We start from the raw sequence: 22,521 nt of genomic DNA, 5'->3' as shown, positions 1-22,521 counted from the left end.
CTCTTAAAGAATTACACTAAGGAACTGGTCTTCCTTCAACTTATGTGTAAACAGGTTAAAAAGACAGGGAGAGAGAGTGGCTTAAGTATTAGTGTAACATTAGTGGTATTAAATGCTCTGGAATGTATCTTGTTTTTCCTGTCTTCTACATTGTAAACATTGTGCTCCCCAGAGCTCTATTTGATTGATTTGAGCATTTGACAGTTTGCCTGCTGATTATGGATGAGTGGATACTGTGTTGGGGGAAGGACTAATGCATTAGACCAAAACTCACTACAACAAGACTCTAAACTAGACAAGGCTGGTGATGCCAACAGTGCTTTCTCGTATACCGAATAGAGGAAACTGAAAAAAGTAGGTGGCACACATATTACATACCCACAGTAGATATTGGGCCCTTAGGCAAGACCCTTAATGCTACCTGCCTAACTTGTTGCTAATGAGAGTTGGAAAAACAAGAGTCACACTTGCTTGGATACTTGGATACTAACAAGGTCAGCTGCAGGTGCTGGGGAACCCGGGAAACCCAATGAGAAGTGGGCTACTGGAACAAGAACAAGACACTCATGGACAAGAGATGGGAAATGTGAGTTATTGGAATGCTACTATACAAGTAACCCTAGTGAGAGGGTTACATGCAGAGGATGTGGGACCTATGGATACCTATAGATACACCAAAACAACTAGTATCTCAGTGGTCTTATATCCCAAAGAAATACCTGCTATCACAACTAGACATTGACGAGATACAACAGAAATGCTACGGCAAGGGGAGTCAGGACGACAGGTCAGGGGGAGATATCATCATCACCCCCACAATCGTAAATTGGGTTCCAAGTTACAATAACATCCCACGAGCTTAATACAAGAGCATTTGACCTGAGATTGAAGATCATGGCTAAGATGTACACCTGGAACCTCCCTGGCTTGTTACCAAGAATTTGTGAAGTGCATTCTGAAAGTCTACTAGAGGATGTGAACGCAGCACTACAAACAAGCTGATATACAATACAGCAACAGTGATCCTTGAAATGCTTGCCTAAAAGATCAACATACAGTAAATACATTAGGTGCAGAAACCTCCATGGAAGCAAAGCTTGGAGGCTAAGATCAAGGCAACAAAGAGAGATCTTAGCCAACTATTGGAATTGCACATAAGCATGATAAAGAAGTACAATCTACTTAAGAAGCACAACAAACTGCCCATACCAGAGGCCTTGGAGACTGCCAGGTAACCATGAAGAGGCCACAAGGAAAGCAGCTAGTACCATTTACCTACAAACAGTAGGTCATGTCCTGAAAAGTCAGCTGAATGGGAAGAACAGGAAGGAAATACATGTAACACTATAACCAAGTGGCTGGCATAGTGTACCGTAACCAGTACGGGCTGGAAGTCCCAAAGTCAAAATGGGGCACACCTCCAAAGGTAGTTGAGAATGACAGAGCTAAGTTCATGTGGGACTTCCAAATAAAGACTGACAAACTTGTAATGGCCAACCAACCCAACATTGTAGTGTTGGGTTCTTCATGTAGACATGTAGCTGTGTACTTGTAGCTATCCTCAACATCTGCTATCTTGCTTTCTGGTAGTATAATCCCCTCAGTTCTGATTTCTTTTCCTCTCCTTGTTACCATCCGACCACACTTATACAGTCAGAATAACATTCCAGTGTACTGGTATATAAACAGGTGGTAAGAATCAGTAAGTCTCAGATGTCTCGTTCACTCCTGGCATACAGCGTGATGTCATCTATGTGGAGGTGGTGGCATGTAAACATTAAGAACAAGGCTGTAGTGGTAGATGTAGCAATCCCAATTGATGGCAACATCAAAAAGAAGGAACACGAAAAGCTCGAGAAATACCAAGAACTTAAAGAGGAGTTCGAAAAGATGTGGAAGGTGAAGGTACAAGTGGTACCCCTTGGTAATAAGAACACGTGGAGAGGGTTTAGTAAATTACTTTTCCATGTGGCATAGATCTGCTCCCAGTGCTGCCAGACACCTTCAGTTTTGGATCCATTGGTATTCTAACTACAATGTGTTTATACCTGCATTAAAAGGATAGGTTTCTTCAAGTCTATCATAATTCAATACTCACATTCCCAAATGTGCTTTGAAATAATTACTGATCACTGCAATCATTCCTTCTGTCCATGCAGACTGTGAAGTGATAGCTTAAGTAAGGTGATTTATATAAAAGTTCATAGAAGGTTACTGCTGTCAGGAGTTAAAGGCAAAATCAACCAAAAGTAACCAACAAAACAGCTCCTGCTGTAAACTCAGTGTGAAAAGAAAAAAAAATTATGAAATTCATCTTTGTTTAATTCTTAGGACTCACTTGTTTCTTTCTTTTTCTGCATGCTTCCTCTATGGCATAGTTATCTACCTGCTACAGACATGAATGCAACAATGCCTGTCAGAAACCAGTGTTTATGTGGAGAGGCCTTTGGGAAAGTCTGACTTTTGCCCTACATCCTTATCATACAGTCACAGCTTCAGCAGGTACAGACAAGGGCCTTTCTAACCATCGCAGATGGCCACTCTGTTGAAGAGGACATGGCTGGGTCCCATAGTTGGAGGAAATGAGACAGCTGTCACTCCTCAATTGAACTGACAATTCAATGACAGAATCCACCAATTTACTTGACCTAAACCCATAACCTTGGCCTGCATGATGAAAATGCATTAAAAGTAGGTCAGTAATACAGAACCAACACCTCTATCTACCAGGGCTACATCATTTTTGGTGGCAAATTCAATTCCAAGAAAAAAAAACAACTATATAGGACTGCAAAAGAGGCCAGTGTATTTTCCATCTTTTCTGAACACCACATCTTAACTAAGCGAAACAAGGGTATGAGAGCAAACTATCAGATTTGCTGCAGTGATTGAGTCACTTAAAATAGTGCAATCCATGTCAGTCTAGATAAAAAAAGTATAATCTCTTTAAATGCAGTATAAGCTCTTTAAATGCGCTCAGCACATTTTGTGTTTGCACTAAGCACATAATAAATGTATTATTTTGTAACAACTTTAAGTATGCAAAGTATTCTTTTAACAATACTTAAGCTCAACTTAATGCTAATTGCAATGTATATATGCACTTAGTATTGTTTTAAATGGATCTAACCTATGATAGTATGATAGTAAGACATTAGTTCATAAGTAGTGTATTACCAGTAGATTCTTAAAGCTCTGTAATAAATTCACCACATATGCCAATAGTTATTACAGATTTATATTATGGATTATAAGTATTAAAAATATACAAAAAACGTTCCAATAAAAACTATAAATCAATATAAAAATATCACAAACAGAAAAAAATAACACTTTTTACATATGCTTACATTTCAGACAAAAACAATATAGCTGTATACTTTAGTGAGTAAAGTTCATAGCAGCTCTTGACCATACAGATGAATGAAATTGATTGAACAATTTGTAGTTTCAGAGATACCTGTTACTTTACACATACATCACATTAATGAAAACACACATTTATGTAACAGAATATATTGTTGAAGATACACATAACATTTGAATACATAAACAAATAAATAATTAAACTGTCCAAATAAAGTATATTTGGTTTAAATTATTTTTGTATAGTCTGGCTCAAAACCAAATCAGCCCCAGGTGAAAAAGAAATGAAAAAAGAATATACTTAATAAGTATATTAAGTTGTGTGTTTGTATGTTTTTTAAGGTACTAAATACATTTTATTTGTACTATGTACATACTAAATATGTTATTTTCGAATGACTTTAATCTTCGACTTAATTACATTTAATTTCACTGCACTAAAATAATACTTCTTTAGAAATGTGCATTCAATTCAATCTGTGTGCACTTAAGTTGAACACACAGACAAAAAAAAGATAATAGAAATAGCTCTGACAAGAAAGCGAATCCTTAAAAGGCTTGTGTTTGTCTGATGTTTTTCGATTTTCTCTGTTTGTCTGTTTGTTTTGGACTTAATTTTCAATCGGCACAGCTAATGACCACAATCCCAAGCAGGCTCACCTAATCATGGGATTATCTTTTTCCATCTGAGTTATGTCGGGGATGACTTTATCTTGTGTCGACATTGTAATCTGAAAGAGATCAGTGAAGCACTGGTAAACTGAGAAGACTGAAGAGAGTAGACAGGAGTACAGGGAGATGCCACATAAAGTGAAGGTAGAGGTGGCAAAGGCCAAACAAAGAGCATATGAGGACTTGTATGCTAAAGTGGACACTAAAGAGGGAGAAGTAGATTTGTATAAGTTTGCGAGGCAAGGATATGCAGCAGGTTAGGGTGATTAAAGAAAATGATGAAAAAGTAGTTGATGAATGAGATACATTAAATGAATAGGAACGAAAAGGTGACTGGTGTAGAGCAGGAAGTAGCAAAGATTAGCCAGTGAAGTGAGGAGGACGTTGAATAGGATGAAGAGTGGAAAGGTAGTAAGTCCTGATGACATATCTGTGGAGGTATGGAAGTGACTAGGAAAGGTGGCTGTAGAGTTTCTGAATAGTTTGTTTAACAAGATCTTGGAGAGTGAGAGGATGCTGAGGACTGGAGGAGAAGTGTACTGGTGCCCATTTTTAAAAACAAGGGAAATGTGCAGAGCTGTGGCAAATACAGAGGAATAAACTGATGAGCCACACAATTAAGTTGTGGGAAAGAGTAGTGGAAGCTTGGCTAAGGGCAGAGATGAGCATTTGGGAGCAGCTCTGAGCCCCTTATTGTTTGCTCTGGTGATCGACAGGCTGACTGATGAGGTTAAACAAGGATCTCCGTGGAGTATGATGTTTGCAGATGACATTGTGAATTGTAGCGAAGGCAGGGAGCAAGTCGAGGCCAAACTGAGGTGGTTTGGACATGTTCAGAGGAGAAACTGTGAATATATCAGTAGAAGGATGCTGAGGTTGGAGCTGCCAGCCAGGAGGTCTAGAGGAAGACCAAAGAGGAGATTTGTGGATGTAGTGAGAGAGGACATGAAGTCAGTTGGTGTGAGAGAAGAGGATGCAGAAGATAGGATTCGATGGAGGCACATGATTCACTGTGGCGACTCCTGAAAGGGAACAGCCGAAAGAAAACGATGAAGAATGAAAATAGTACAACTAAAACTCGTGGCCCTGATGGTTCTTACTTGAAACTGACAACTGCGCGACCATTTGATAATGGTAAATGGTCTCTTTTATAACACTTTTCTACCTATCGGTACTCATTGGTCTTCTCATTCACCCATTCACACTTACAATCTCACACACACTGAATAACTCCAAATAAAATAATCTGGATATTAATCACTGGTTTAGGTTTAAAATTAATATAGAAAACAGTCACTACCACTTGCTATACCTTTTTTCTTCTCTCCCACATGTGGTTTAATGCTAAGGAGGTACAGTTCATAGAGGGAGGTGTGCTGGTTCGGTGTGAAGGCTGCTTAAGACTCTAACAGAACTTTCTCTCTTATTTTCTCTGTTTCTAAATTACATAACAAATCAGACTAAATAGTTGGAACAGAATTCAGAAATTGGGCTAGTGGATTTAGAGCAATTACAGTAGCCCATCCTCCTGCGGTAAGCGTATTCTGTCACTTCCTGTTTCTTCACATTGTGTTGGGTTTTTGTTGAAGGACTGTTCACTGACTAATTGTAGCTCCTGCTTTACTTAAATAAGTGATTTCTCTGCACAAGGACTAGTACCTGAGCCGTAACATATGCTTGTATTACACAAGCACCTGCTCTTCTAAAACATAACCAGCTAACGTTAACTAATTCCAAATTTACCTATCCTACCGTCGCTAGCTTAGCAGTTAGCGATGGCTTCTCTGTCTTCCTCTGTCTCTCCTTTTACTAGCCTAGTGTGTTTCGTGTTTAGATTTTCCTCTGATTCCTATCTATATCTGGGGCGAAAGCAGGAGACATTCAATAATATTTGAAACTCCTGGCTAAAGATAAACATAGATACAGTAAGATTATTATTCACACAGGATGCAAATTGATGCAAATTGGAGGTCACTAAAATTAACGTTGAATCGGTGTATAACTTTGCCAAAACAATGCCCGACTCAGTAGTTTTCTCTGGAACCCTGACCAGTGACAGCATGTACAGCAGCTTGTTGTCATTCAACCACTGGCTGTCTAGGCGTTGTCCAGCAAACCCATGTGGGCTACATAGATAATTGGAAACATTTTGGGGGTAAACCTGGGCATGGCATCCATCCTACTTTAGATGGTGCAGCTTTCTTATCAAGAAATGTTGCTGGTTTCATTAGAAAACCAGTATGTAAGACAACCCAGAGTTGAGCCTAGGATGCAGAGATCCAGTCCTACACGCCTCTCTGCAGTGTCCTTACAGCCACAGCCAATCAATCAACCCCCTCAAGTCATATTAATTATCATATTCCTAGAGGCACAGGCCAAGGTGGAAGATTAGGTGCAATCTTCCACTCAAGTTTTCCAATAAAACCTAAACCTATCTATCACTCATTTGAGAGCATTACTCTTAGCCTTTCACACCCAACATGGAAAACTCAAAAACCACTTCTATTTGTTATTGTGTTAGAGTTTTTTACAGATAAAGTCATTATGTGCACGGACACTTCACATAGGAGACCCAGGTCAAATTGCCTCATGGACAACGTTGCCAAGAAAAAAAAACCCTACAAAGGTTGAGCAGTTGAAAAAGAACTTTTAGTGGGCCAGGATGAAAATAAACAACAGTGGACTTCAGATGACTGGAACAGTGTCTTGAGGTTTTTCGTTTAGATTGAAATGAAAAACTTGTTGCAGAGCTCATGGCTTCCCATCTCTTCTCATTGTTCTGAGTATGTGGCCCTAGGGGATGCATAATATCAGTCACACTCGGTCACCTGTGGGGTGCCACAGGGGTTGGTTCTTGGGCTGACCCTTTTCAAGATCTATATGCTCCCACTGGGCCATGTCATTGGCAAGCATGGAATCTCCTTCCACTGCTATGCTGATGATACTCAGCTCTACGTGAGACTGAGCCCGACCCCACCAACACATGTCGTCAACTCTCACCTGTTGCCTGGAGGACATTAAGGAGTGGATGACAGAGAACTTCATTCAGCTCAACAGCACCAAAACCGAAGCCCTTCTAGTTGGTCCCACCCATCAGCTTCATTCCTCACTCAATAATTGTATCTCATTTTCTGGTCACACCATTACCCTCTTCAACTCTGTTTACAACCTGGGGGTCATGTTTCACCCCCACCTGTCATTCGAAACACATGTCCAACACCTCTGTAAAATTGCATTTTTTCATCTCAGAAACATAGTCCAACTCCGCCCCTCCCACTCCCTCTGTGACGCTGAAAGGCTGGTCCACGCCTTTGTCTCCTCCAGGCTGGACTACTGCAATGCACTTCTCATTGGAATCTCTGGCAGCAGCCTTCAAAAGCTCAAATATGTTCAAAACAGCGCCGCCATGATCCTTATGAGGGTGCGGAAAAACAAAAACATCACTCCTGTTCTCCGGACACTTCACTGGCTCCCCATCTACCTTCGCATTGATTACAAAGTCTTTCTACTTACCGACCAGTGCATCCATGGAAATGCCCAACAGTATCTTAAGGAACTCCTCACATTGCAATCTACAACAAGACACTTTCGTTCCACTAACACTTATCGCCTCAACCCCCTCCAAACTCCAGACAATGGGGGACCGAGCTTTATCAGCAGTTGCTCCACGGTTCTGGAACGCTCTGCCTGAGAACCTGAGGGCACCACAGACTGTGGACTGTTTAAAAAAACAGTTAAGATTTTTCTGTTCAGAAAAACATTTTAAAAGTGATCATCACTTTTTCTTTATAATGCTTTGTTATTTTATGTTTTATATTTTAACGGCCTGGCTAGTGGGTTAGTTTGGGGGCTGGCACAGTGAGCCCGGGGGATTAGGGGTAAAAGCCATGTCAATAGTTCTATGTGTTTAAAGTGTTTAATGTGCATGATTTGTCTTAGGATTAGTGTTATTAGGTGTGTTCAGACGTTCTGGTTTTGTTATACATAATGTGTGTGTTGGCCGGCACCGTGAGGGAAAGTGCTGTGTATAGGAGTAGTGATCACGGTGACCGGCCAATGTTGCTGTGTTCAAAATAAAGCTCAGCTATCTCTGTTGCTAGAGGTAGGTGGCCCTAGGGGATGCGGCACTGGTGTTCTCCCGTCTGCCTGCCATTTTGGACAAGTTTGCTCTTGCAATTGCCTGCTAGCACCCATGCTAGCTGATTAGCTAAGTCAGTTAGGGTTAGCCCTAGCTTATGTTTTATTCTTGGTTTTAATCTGCTTGTGTAGCACTTTGAGATTTTTTAACAAATGTAAAGTGCTTTATAAATAAATTATTATTATTTATTATTACCATATCATCCTAGTAGACCACTTCAATCTCAGAATGCAGGCCTACTTGTGGTTCCCAGAATTTCCAAAGGCAGAATGGGAAGCAGAGCCTTTAGTTATCAAGCTCCTCTCCTGGGGAACATGCTCCCAGTTCAGATTCGGGAAGCAGACAACCTCTCTACTTTTAAGTCTAGGCTTAAAACCTTCCTCTTTGATAAAGCTTATACTTAGTTATAGTTATGCTGCTATAAGCTTAGACTGCTGGAAATTATATCACTGCCAATGCACTATCTATGGAACATTGCCAAAATTGGGAGCATCCTGTCTCAAAGCAATGGCGAAAAACAATTCCATTCATTTGTTACCTTTAGGTTGGACTAATGTAATCATTTCGGTATGCCTCAGTAACTCCCTAAAAAGCCTGCAATTAATCCTAAATTGTTGCTTTTGTGGCTTTTTTCTTTTCTCTCTTCGCTTTCCACTCAACCCAACCGGTCAAGGCAGATGGCTGCCCACCTTGAGCCTGGTTCTGCTGGAGGTTTCTTCCGTTAAAGAGAGTTTTTCCTCTCCACTGTTGCCTAGGGCTTGCTAAAGGGTGAAATGTTGGGTTCTCACTATACATCTTAAAGTCTGGACTTTATTCTGTAAAGTGCTTTGAGATAACTTTGTTGTTAATTGACGCTATATAAATAAATCTGAATTGAATTAAATATTACAAGAGTTGTGGTGATCAGATACCCTGACACACCCTGTTGCCTGTGCAAGTAATTCACATAGTGATTATATACCTTTTGATGTCTCCATACATAACCTAAACCCAACTAACCCTAACCCCTAAACCAAATCTTAACCCTAAAACAGGCCTTCAAACTAGTCCTAACTGAAAACTTTGTCAGTCTTCCCCATCGTTTTGTCACATATGGAAAAATCCAAGCGAACCAAATTGCAAGACACACATGAGTCTTGCACACTGTTTAATCTAAGGTAGGGACAAGAAAGAAAACACAAAGAAGGGCTTGTTCTATTGGATCATTGCTTTGCAACAGAAACAGATGAACAATTGGCATTTGCTCATAATCGTGGTAGCTCATTCAAAGGACAATAACAGCCATGGTGCCTTAGAAACAACACGTAGACTCAAATGTTTTTCTTAGACTCACATTGTAGAGGATGTCCACCCATCCCTCCATAGTGATGCATTGGAAAACAGTGAGAACAGCAAAGAGGATGTTGTCAAAGTTTGTGATGCCAAAATTGGGTCCAATCCAGTACTCTCGACAGGTGGTGCCATTGGCGCAGGTCCTTGCTGGAGCCTCCAGTCCACAGGGGAATTCTGTTGCCTGCTCGCCTGCAGCCATAAACATGAACATTCATACAGAATCACATACACAAATACACAAGCAAGATGGAATTTTTACAGAAGGCTTTGAGATGTATTATGCGAAAGTACCTCTAGGGTTAATGCATAATATATGGGTTCAACAACAATGAAATGAAGGGCAAAGTTTAAGCAGCATAAATTTTATATAATTTCTGTTTTTAAAACCACAGTGACTGAACAGATGCTGGTTCTTCAACCTTGAAATAAACTAATTTTAACTGATATTTACATTTTAAATCCTATAATTTTATGCTATGAAGTCATTTCAAGCCTAAATGACTAAAATTTTTAGAAGGGTTTTCCTGCGGTTGGTATTCAAGTCTCCTGTCTTCTTTAAAGCTCTTCATGTTACATGTACTCTGATAATAATGAAAACTGAACCTAGAAAACAACAAAGTGCTAAAAGTGACGGTATCTGGATACCTTTTTAACTACTCAATCAGCTATTGGCTATATGCTTTTACTTTACCTTATGCAGTTATACTATTTCTTCATTTTATTACATTGGCATTATTTATGTCTCCTTTGTACAGACAGAAAGATCCCCTCTATGTTGCTCCTCCCAATGTCTGCAGTGTGTTTCAAAGCTTTCGGGGGCAAACTAGTCATTTTAGCTTACAATAATAAAACTGACATGACTGTTATCCCTTTTTTAAAATTACATATAGTGTCATGTACTGAAAAAAATGTATACTCCAACCTAACATATGGGACAACCTTAAAAATAAAAAACATGTTCAATAATGTTTTGCTACATCTGTCAGGAAAGAGAGTTAAAGCCTTGTCAAAAATTCCATGGATAGTATCAGTATTAATTCAGTTAGTGTCTATGGTGTTTTACGACGGGAGAAAAATGAACGAAGAAACAGAAATGGATCAGGTTTAAAATGCTTTGATCAGCTCGGCAGTCTCAGCCACACCACAGATAACACTATGAACTTATGCCCAGAATAAAACAAAGAGTTTGGTAAACCTCAGTTGCTCCTCTTGTTTACCTGTGTCTATCTCAAAGCAGGTGCGATGGAACTTGCCCATGTAGAAGTCAAGGCCGATGATGGCAAACATGAGGATGGCGAAGAAGAGCAGCAGGCCAATCTGCAGCAGAGGTACCATAGCTTTCATAATTGACTTTAAAACCACCTGAAGACCTGAGGTAGACAAGAAACATGGTTTTATGAAGACAAGAGGAGGAAAACTCACTCATCCTGAAAGATGAGTGCAAGTGTTTTGCTGATAAAGCCAGAATCAGCATGTGCTTAGCATAGATAAACAACAACAACAACAAAAATCATTATTAACATTACTATGATTAATGTTTTTAGGGCAGTTGTTTGCTGGAAGAATTTCTTGACAAACTACATATGCGATCAACCAGTACCTCTATGCCAGATACATTAATATTATTAGTATTATTATTTGCAGTAATTGTAATAAAAATGTCCATAAGTGTGAACTTCACTCACTTGGAATGCCAGACACCAGTTTGAGCGGACGCAATACTCTCACTGCTCTCAGTGTTCTTAGATCAAAATCTGCCCCCACGGTGGCCAGGATCCTGCATACAGAAGAGCAGCATGAAATCAGCATTACAGAAAAAAAAAAAAAAAACATTAATATCAAAATATTCATGACAAACAAAAAATATTTAAACAATTGCCTCTGGGCATTCTGGCTCAGGTCCTATGTATAGGGATCAAGGTTGATTGGCAGGGGCCAATTTAAAGCTCTCTTTGTCTCTCCACTGGTGTGCCACAGAGATCTGTTGTTTCATTTTCTTATATCTCACTTGTACTTTGCTTTGGATAAAACCGTCTAGCATTTACTAAATATAAATGTAAACGGTGTCACAATTGATGAGGTTGAGTGACATTTTACCAGTGCTGTTCACAATTAGAGTACCAAAGCACAAAATGTATAATATTAAATTGTAAGATTTTATTATCTATTACCACTAGTAACATAATGAGTACTATTCAGGATGTGAAAAAAAGTATTGTATGTTTTGTGTCTGTGGAGGAGGTTTGTCAAGTCCTCATGTCATAGTGATGAAAAGCTGGTTATAGAGAGTTTGTTACAAACTGGGAACAAAGTTTTAAAAACAATAATGTGCAGAGAAGCAGACATAGGGTCTAATGCAGGAGCTGTATCCAAAATTAGGATATCCAGACTCAGTCTAGTGAAATAATATGAATAATAATTGCTGGAAACCTGATTGTTATGTTTTATTTTGCAGTACAGTATATCATCATAAGGCACAACCAATATTTCTTAAACCAGTAAATACTAACTAAATACTTAAATTAACCTCGAGAGAGAGACAATGCTCTGGGTGAATGCAGAAGTGTTTAGGAAATGAGAAGTTGTGTTTGGTACTGTAGTCTTTTTGTCTCACAACTGTGAGACAAAAAGACTGATACACAGGGTTAAGTTCTACTTCCTTCTTGTTGCTTGTAGATTAAACTGAGGGTTATTGTGTCATTCAAAACGGGTGCTGTCAAATTAATGTTTCAAATAATTTCATAACCAGTGAGCTTAATGCCACAATCCTTCAATGACTTGGGATGTGAATGTTTTGCAACAAGGACTGATAATGTTTCAGATTTTGGGACCCTCTGCTGAATAATGGACAGATAAACATAAAAATTAAAAACAATGTAACCAAGTTGTTTAGCACAATTTCTGAGTGTTTGGTTGCTAATGTCATCAGGACCAGGAAAAGCTTTGAGTCTAGCTTTGAGCTAGGAGTCTGCACAACCTTTTGTTGTACATGTACATCCAATCTGGAATCAAATTTATTGAGCTCTTGGGCCAGTTCTAAATCAAATCAGAGAACTCATGATACTATACCAGGAAGACCCCAAACTGAGTGCTGAGTTTATGTTCAATCTTGGGGCTCTACTGCAACCTAGCCTTGTTGATTTCATGTTGGTTTCTTTCTGCAGAGAATTGGGCTCTGAAGAACTTTCGTCTGAAAAGATGTATTTCCTCTTTGAGTAGCACCTTAAGTTCTTTGCTCACCTATGACTTTATGTTAGGATAGAACCTGATCACATTTTTAGTAAAAAAAATTCATTAAATAATGTGATAGACATTTTCCCTCTTCCTTAGTTAACATGTTGCATCTTATTATTATGTAGATCAAGCAAGACTCTTTATATAAAATACCACATTTTTTAAATATTATTTTGCATTTAGAGTTGAATTTATGGATTTTTTCTTCTAATTATTGCTTGTGTAATCATTGTAATTTTAACTGTTATGAAAGTGTATTTTTTTTTTTAATTTTATCTGTGTATTTCGTTCTTGATAAAACCGTGTAGTAGAAAGCAGTGAAGAGACAGAAACACAGGTTTCAAAGCTATCCCTTTGGCCCTTTAAAAACATAGCCCAAAGAAGGCTCCTGCCTTTTCATTCACATTCACACATTAGCCAGGGACCACTGTTTTTCATCGGTCAGTGTCTAAGTTAGCACAATTCTTAACCACACTCACTGACAACACATCAAACCAAGCCCAACACAACATAACTGCAGCAGCAAGAGTGCTGACAGGAATTAACAACAGAGATCAGATTTCACCTTCATTGGCTTCCCATAAAATCTAGAATAGAATTCAAAACCCTTCTTCTTAATGGTCAAGCTGTTAATCGTCAAGATCCATCATACTTGACCTCATGGTACCTTATCATCCCAATAGACCACTTCGATCTCAGAATTCAGGCGTACTTTTAGTTCCCAGAATTTCCAAAAGTGGAATGGGAAGCAGAGCCTTAGCTATCAAGTTCCTCTCCTGTGGAACCAGCTCCCAGTTCAGATTTGGGAAGCAGACACCCTCTCTACGTTTAAACTTGAAACCTTCCTCTTTGATAAAGCCTACAGATATATATATATATATATATATATATATATATATATATATATATATATGAGTTTCTCTACACATCTATAGTCTTGGCTTTATTATGTAAAGTGCCTTGAGATGACTTGACTTTGCTGTGAATTGGCAATAGAATTGAACTGATCAACTGTTCTACTTAGGTAGCTACAATAGTTACGTTTACATTAAACATGAAGATAAGGTTAACCTTAAATGGATATTCAGTACAATTAAGTAGTTAAGCAACTCAAGCTAAGAGTAGTAATGGAAAAATGGTAGACAGAATAGGAACCTTGAAACAAGATAGAAAAAGGAGAGTTCAGAAGATGACAAAGAAACAAAGCAGCTTAAGGTAAAATAAAGGAGTTGAAAAGATGAGATGGAAAAATGTAGGCAACATAAATAATGAAAGTAGGTTGAAGACAGAGGTAAAAATGACAAAGACAGAGGAAAAACAGGATGGACCTAACATAAGGTAAGGCAGAGCAGAGAAAGGGAACAGAGAGATGAGAGAGGTGATAGAGGATCAAAGGAACATACAAGTGATCAGGATAAAAAGTAAGGAGACACTGAAAACTAAGGAGTCAAGAAAATGGTGAGAAGGAAGATATAGAAAGGGGAAATGGAAGTAATAAGTAATTAAAGAAGAAAGGGAGAGGGGCGGATATGCACAAACAAATCTCTTCTATTCTTCCTGTGTCTAGTCCACAGGGAACCATCTGCACCACCACACTGCAGTGTTTACAGCTACACATGACTAGCCAGATCACACACATGCACACTGTACATATGAGTAACAAAATACACAAACAACAAACTTAACCAGCCTAATATGGAAATTCTCCATATTAAGTTTTGCCAGACCAGTATTATTTACATCCTTTTGTTTCAGCAGAGACAGAGAAGGTCCAAAGCCCCCGACACTAAAACTTGTTCCTATGCAACTAAAGTGCTAATGTGATTGCATTTGTGATAAACATAATCATTGGAGATTCGAATGACTATCGTAACAATGCAGATCCAAACATATTTCAGAGACCAAAATAAGGCTGTCCCTTATTTAAGCAGATTAAGGCTCTGAGCACTTCTGAGACATGACTGTCCTACTTTCTGTACTGTCCCTGAATGCCTCTCCATTAGCTGACAGTCTTCGTGCTGCCTTGTTAACAGTTTGTTAGTCATTATTAACTTTTATAAACTACATCTTCTATACATTTGTAAAATATAATTTTTAGTGAAACATTTCTCAGTAGATCTGATAAAGGATGATCACATGTGAGTGCTGCAGCACATACTTTGGACTAGTAGTGAACAACAGCAGCTATGAGTTTCTGCTTTTCTACCTTATTGGTAGCCAAAGCACCTTACACTGCATCTCTTTCACCCATTCACATTAACAGTCACACACACACACACACACACACACACACACACACACACACACACACACACACACTGATGGGGTAGCTGCCATGCAGCTGGGCAACACTCACCAGGAGCAACTAAGTTGTTGTTCATTGTCTTGCTCAAGGACAATTACATGCAACCAGAGGAGCTACGGATCGAATCCGCAACCCTGGGATTGGTGGACAACTGCTCTACCTTCTGAGCCACAGTCGCCAAAGTTGTTAAAATATGTGATCCAACAGCTGAATATGATCCACTGCTATAAAAATACTATTACTGCTTTGGCCTGATTTGAATTACCAGGAAAACCCTGTTTAAATGGAAAGGAAGCATAGTTTTTTAATGTGCAATTTTTTGCCCTTCAGCAGTGCTATTGACATTCAATACACATTCATTACATTCATTATCCCTCATTGTTTGCACCTGTTCCCCTCACTATTTAGGTCCAGCTTTTCCCACAGTTCCCTGCAAGATCTTCCTTTATAGTTTCTTGCAACTTTTGGTCTGAGGTTTGGTGTGTTTCTGTTTGTTAGTTTCCTTAGTGTTTTCCTGTGTGTTCATTCTGGTTTAGTAGTTTATGTTTCTCATCCGTGTCCTATTTTATTCATGAGCTGTTTCGCTAGTGTTTTTTTGGTTTAGTATATTTCACTCCTGTTGTCGACATTTGATCTGTTTGGCGTCTTGTTGTCTTTAAGTTAATTTTCCCAAGTGTCCAGTTGAGTTGATAGTTTGTGTTTAGTGAGAAATCACTCCCAGTTCAGATTTGGGAAGCAGACACCCTCTCTATGTTTAAGATTAGACTTGAAACTTTCCTCTTTGATAAAGCCTACAGTTATTTATTTATACAGTTATTTATTTGAAATGAAAAAATATATATATATAAAATTACTATTCTGTTTATCATTTTTATTGAACTACTACTCTCCTTTCGGCTTATCCCGTGAGTTCGGGGTCGCCACAGCGGATCATTGTCCGCATGTTGATTTGGCACAGTTTTTACGCCGGATGCCCTTCCTGACGCAACCCTCCCCAATTTCTACCGGGCTTGGACCGGCACTGCATCGCTGGGGAGGGGGAATGGGCTGTTAGGGGTTCAGGGTCTTGCCCAGGGACACTTCGACATATAGCCAGGGCCGGGGATCGAACCACTCACCCTGTGGTCCGTAAGCAACTGCCTTCTGCCAACTGTCTTCTCAAAAGTTAGGAAAGGCTTTTTATTTTACTCATCTGCAGAGAGAACTAGGTCTTCTGCAAGAGTTATATAAGATATATACTTTATTTAAACCTCGCCTGTTTTATTTAAAGTATCTCTCATCACATATTAGCAGGCTTTCTGCTCTGCTCCTCTTTGATTTCTGTTGATGCAAACTAAAGTAACTATTCCTTTGGTTAGTTGTTGTCTTGTTGAATTCGATATAATTCACATTATACATGCATTATAATAATGTAACTTTCCATGGTATTAATTCCACCAATACAACACACTCATGTCATAATAAACAATCTGCCAAGTCACATCAATCTATCCCAGTGGCTGCATGAAGTAACCAGTTTGTAGGGACAATTTGCAGGGATCATCAACTGGCAGGCAAACAATCCAGCCAGCTGGAAGGTTTTAGGAAATCAGTAACATGTTAGCATTAACCACTCCTAATAGTTCTTTTTATATGTTCACCTTTCTATGCAGCTTACCCTCTCCTAAAATTGTCTCTAGATTGTAAAATGTTTTTATTCTAGAGTTACTGAAAAGGGTTACATGACACTTTTCTATATAAAACAGGAGGTTAAATGAAAGCAAATGGCGTAACAGCAACTCCCCCAGGGGAGTTTCTGACCAGTCATCACTTACCACTGTCAGGATGGTTTAGAACAATTCACTCATTTTGTATAAAATGAAAATAAGGAAATTTACTGACCAATATAGATAATCAAATGACAGATTGTATGTATGACATAGAACCAAAACATGATTTCTATACTAATATATTTATTATATTGTTATTTTTCTAATGTTTTGTTAGATATGTGTTATATCTGTGTTCACTCATGTTGCAAAGGCTTTTGCTCTTAAATCAGAACTAAAACCTTTGATGTGGGATACTGAAGCTTTATACTGCAAATAGGTTTTTGCTGCCGAATAATGAATGCACACAGAATTATTCACCTGGCATACAAGTGCTTAATATGCAATTCTTTTTCAGTTACATTTGCCAGTTTGCCCAACAATTTATTTAACATGAACTACTCCATTATTTGCATTCCACAGGGGGTTTACCCATCTGTAATCATGGCTGTGTAAGAAAACATTTCATGGGCAGATAAACACACGCTAGCTGTCCCTGTATTCAGAGAGGCAGGCAGGGCACATTCAGACTGAATTAGACTGCAGTCTAACAAGTTCTTTTTGCAGAGAGTATCTGTAGTATTGTTGATTTTTACCCTACTCGATACTAGAAACAAGTATTATTATAGTAACACATAACTAGTATCACAATAATATTAGTCATATTCATTTTAGGCGCAAATTATGAGATCATAAATTTAAAAAAATCAAATATTGTTATATTGACTGCAAGACTTTAAACCCAATGTGGACTAGTAACACCCTGCCAGAGCATCCTAGCCCTTCAAATTTCCCCAAACCTTTACACAGATCACAAAATGTGGTCTGGTACAGACAAAACAAAGAGCTGGGCTTCCCAGCTCTCTGCAGGCTGTTTGACATGACAGTTTCATGTTTATGATATCACAGCACAAAGACTCAAATGAGTCTTCATGAATAAAATGGAGAATGCAATAATTTGTGAATAATGTGAAACAGATTTATGATTTATTGTAACTAGAATATAGACAACATATCAAACACTTAACCAAAGAAATGTCTGATTTTAAATTATTTTTGCTTATTTTTAAGTTGGTGAACATGTCACAAGAACATTAAACGACGAAAAAGTTATGTAATTATTAAAAACAGCTGGCTGGTGGAACATCTTAAAACTAGAAGGGTTAACTGAGAAGTCAGTATCATGACTGGGTATGAAAACAGCATCCCAGACAAGCAGAATCCTTCAGTATTAATTATTGTTCCAAGTTCACTCTATGAAAGACTGCTTGGCAAAATGGAATAAAATAAGACAGAAATAAAATAAATCAGTTCTATAATGGAAACCATTGCATATTCAGAAATGCCTCTGAAAACTCTGCATTCACAAACGATCCAAGTTAATACCAGGCAAAGAACCAGCTGAATATAAAACAAGATCCAGAAAGGCTGCCTCCTTCTCTGGTTGAATGCTAGGTTTAGTATGTTCATTTGGGGGGGAAAAGGATAAAAACTCACCTCTGTTCTAAAGCCAAAAGAACTCTGGGATGGATCTATAGTCAATATGCAGGTCTAACATTGGGCCTCTCAGATTAAACCAATGCTGAAATGGTTGCTAAATTATGTGGATTCTCTGTGGATTAGAGGTTTTTGCATATGCTCCACTAATTCTAACAATCCTTCATTTAATTATTAATTAATTATTCATTTCAGTGAAATTCAACCTATAATTGAAATTGTTTTGCTGATTAAAATTCTTTTATAATGGGAAGATATTAGAAAACGTCCCAACCGCAGTGTTTATGAACCCAATTTCTCACTACACCCTACTTGGGCAGAAAAGGACATCCTGAATTTCTGTACTCTCTTGAAATTATTTTAATCTTATGAGGAGCTCAAAAACGAGTTTGGAATACCTGAAACAGGTTTTATTTTTATTATTTAAATTCCAAAATGAAACAGAAAAATAAGTTGGCAACTGTGTGATATTGGAAACCACCTTCTTTGGTCAAGTGCTCTGAGAGCCCAGATCACAGAGCTGTAAACATGAATATCTATGTATGTATATGTTTGTATTCAACTTTTAAACCCTTAGGAAAAGTCTGGGAAACAGATCTGGACCAAGCTTTTACTGACTGTCAGCTATCTGTGTGTGACAAGGTTTTCCAAAAATCAACATCTGTCTCTATGCAGAAGCAGAAGCTTAAATTGATTTATAGGACATCTCAGTCTACATAAAATATACTATAATTTCTTCTTTCTTTAAATGATTAAACAGAGAGAAAAGAACCCTCCTCGACTAAAACCTGTGATCAATCTAGCATTATATCATGTTATGATTTTAGAGACACTAGCAGAGCAGAACACTCATTTTGACTGACCCAGAAATTTTATATCTACTGGAATATTCATAACAGCACATATTGGGATTTGGCTTGAGGCCAAGAAAATATCCTAGAACAACAGGGAGAAATGGACTGAGTTTATTGGAGAAATGGTTCTCACTGCTGGCCTTTGCTCTGCTTGTTTTCCAACTATCCCTACCCTGCAGGTGTGTTCAGTCAAGATGGCGGGGAGGAGAATTGGTATCTTCAAGCTTCCAACTGATCAAACACACCTGATCCAGGTAATCAGCAGTGGGTAGGGCAGGGACAGTTGGACATGCAGAGCAGCGGTCCCTGAGGACCATGATTGACCACCAAAGAACGGTTTTAGGGTTAAGACCCAATGACACATTAGATTAACTGTACATCTATTGTTTTCCTCTCACTGTACATTTATTTCTATTCACATGGACAATATTCTTCAGGAGAGGATGATAAGAGAAGAAGGTGGAAAAAAGAAATCATTGGGAAACTAAGACACATACCGTATATATATACCACAAATATCTATCCAAAAAAGGAGATGGATGAGATAAATTTACTTTTGCACTGTCATAAAACCTTGGTATCGATCTAGAGTTTTAAATCAGAATCACAAACCTTTAAAAGCCTTAATACAACAAAAATACACAAGACCCACAGAATACAGAAACCGCCTCCTGACCAGGAACTACATGAACATTGTAAAATGCATGGGGAACTAAATGAGGATCCTATTAAGATACTGGAGACAATTTCTAATCAAGGTTAGGTTACTTTACATGTTTTATAATACACCACTTCAAGTACTTTGTAAATTTACTAAGTTGAAATTTCAGGTATCTGTACTTTACTTTATTTATTTTTCTGACAACTATTTAGCTCTACTATACTACACTGTACTATATTTTAAGACAGTGTAACTCTGGTTAACTTTTACCTTTTTTCTTGGTTGGTTTTTTGGATAATCTCAGAAAATCAAATCGACTAAAATTTGAAAATCAGGTTTTAAAATTAAATACTGATCTACTTGCTCTCATTAAACCAGTAATTGCTTTCCTATTATATACGCTGTCACCAGATTTCATTATACTTCTGGCTACTACTGGCCCTTCCTTCTGCAACTATGTGCTCACCTCTCTCCTCTGTTCTCCATACGTCCTATATGATAAACCTAATCTCTGATTTTCTTGGCATGTGTGATGATTCCTGATTATTATCAGCATGCTGTTAAGGTTACTTAAGGATTCCAACTCTAATATCTACTATCTGTCTACTTATCACTACTCGTTCCTTTCTGCTTGATCCCCTACTTCTTAACATGCCAAGATTACTCTTGATTAAATTTTAATCAATCATCATCGTTTCTTCACAAAAATGTTGCCACTTTTTACATAACATTTTTTGCTAATCTTTCCACATTTTCATGTCCAGGCACATATAAATGTAGCGGGACCGAAATAATTGTAAATGTTTAAAATGTTTAACTTGTGTTGAAGTGGTGGGGGGGACTAAGGTTTTCATTCAACAGATCCTGAGATCTCCAGATCTCAATACATTTGAGCTAAGTCACCATAACTGAGTATTTCAGCTGATTCTGTCCAAATCGACCCCTCCCCATCCTCCTCTTTACTAGAGTAACAGTTATTCTCATACTGTAGACAGTTTCCAGATGCTTTGCAGGCATCACAGAAAAGCAGGTTTTGTTATTTCTATTTGGGCAGGTGAAGCACAATAGTGTTTAAGAATTCTACCTGAAAATTGAGGCTGAGAGATAATGTAGCTTCTTGGAGTCAATCCAGGTCGTGCACATGTTGGTATGTCTTGTCTTGCAGTATCAAGTGACTTCTTTATCTACCAGTAGCTCGTGCTTTACTCTTCTGGTGTTGCTACCAATTCCTTTCTGAGCCCCACTCAGGTATTGAGCCATGTGCATGCTCATCTTAGCCACTATGATGTCAGACAGGAGCTTCCATGTTGTGCAGAGGGAGGTTTTTCGGCTGTAGTTGGATGGGGCTGTTCCCGTTTGGGGTCCTTCAGGATGAGCACTGTCAGTTTAATTAGGGTGGGTTCCATTTATTAGTTAACCACTTCAAGTGTGCTATAAGTGGGCAGGTGTGTTATAAGGACAAGCACCAAACTAGGAGAGGAGCTATGCTGAACAAGTAAGTGCTGTTTGAAATGTGTTTGTTGGTTTCAGAGGTAGCTGAGTTTCTGTCATTTCTCTTGAGTCTGCTGATTTAGTCTGTTTTTAATAGAGATTTACCCTTTACAAAATCAGAAAGATCAGACCCTACCTCACGGAATATACAAGCCAACTCATAGTACAGGTGCTGGTCATATCTCGTCTTGTTTACTGCAATGCTCCCTTAATGGGGTTACCGGTATCCACAATCAAACCCTTGCAGATGATCCAAAATGCAGCAGACGCCTAATTTAACAACTCATGTCACACCACTCTTCAGATCTCTACACTGGCTTCCTGTAGTTGCTCGCTTCTTATCTATCTCAAGTTGATGGCAGGTGCTTTTTGCTGATATTACAACACGTCTAGATGTTGGCTTTCGACATATCTCAGCACTTTTCAATGAATGTCTCGATTTTGTTTTACTACTCATCAGCACCTATGCAGACCTTGACCCAGGTGATGTCTGAGTTAGTGTGACTCTTGTGTTCCAAACTCTTGCTAGTGAAGACGTAGACATTGGAGACCCTGCCTAAAAGTCCTTTATTTAAAGATGTTGATCTCAGTGAGATTCCCTTATAGGTTAACTTAACTATAACCTTAACTAAAATTTTTTTGTCCTTTCAGCTTATCCCATAAGTCCGCATGTTGATTTGACACAGTTTTTTTAAACTGGATGCTCTTCCTGACGCAACCCTCTCCAATTTCTACCAGGCTTGGGACTGGCACTGCACGGTTGGGGATGGGCTGTTGGGGATTCAATGTCTCGCCCAGGGACAGGCTTAACTTAATACTAAAATTGGAGGACAAGCAAACACTCTGGCTGAGCAACAACCTCAGCTAGTTTGAGCAGCCCACAACTTCCTGTGGTTTGCAGAAAGTTTTATTCAGTAGCCATAACTTCAGCTGCCCACTGTGGAGAACTGATAGTATGCTATTTGCAAATCGCTAAGACAAGACTTTTAACAATGCAGATGCTTTCTACCATGTGTCAAAACCTTGTCAGTAGTTATTTGCAAATCACATATGAGCTATTAATAATAATAATTTTGGGGCATTGATTCACTTATTATTACTGAAATTTAATTTCAGTGTGACTTGTTTCTTTTCTTAGCATGATGACATTGAGTTCCAGTACT

At 38.5% G+C, this 22,521-nt stretch overlaps 1 protein-coding gene across 1 annotated transcript in view; it reads right to left on the bottom strand.

The window, feature by feature from the left end:
- The window catches only part of cacna1ba (calcium channel, voltage-dependent, N type, alpha 1B subunit, a), a 156,159-nt gene that overhangs the window by 113,512 nt on the left and 20,126 nt on the right, over positions 1–22,521 (bottom strand). The window contains exons 4-6 of the mRNA XM_067520853.1: positions 11,194–11,285; positions 10,726–10,878; positions 9,510–9,697 (exon numbers count right to left, since the gene is read on the bottom strand). Coding sequence (XP_067376954.1) covers positions 9,510–9,697; positions 10,726–10,878; positions 11,194–11,285 — 433 coding nt within the window. The remainder of the gene's footprint in view (positions 1–9,509; positions 9,698–10,725; positions 10,879–11,193; positions 11,286–22,521) is intronic.

This window comes from Channa argus, chromosome 11 (genome assembly GCF_033026475.1).
Source record: "Channa argus isolate prfri chromosome 11, Channa argus male v1.0, whole genome shotgun sequence".
In the NCBI taxonomy this organism is placed as follows: Eukaryota; Metazoa; Chordata; class Actinopteri; order Anabantiformes; family Channidae; genus Channa; species Channa argus.
Note: the sequence above shows the minus strand (reverse complement) of the source record. Positions and strands in the feature narration are given on the sequence as shown.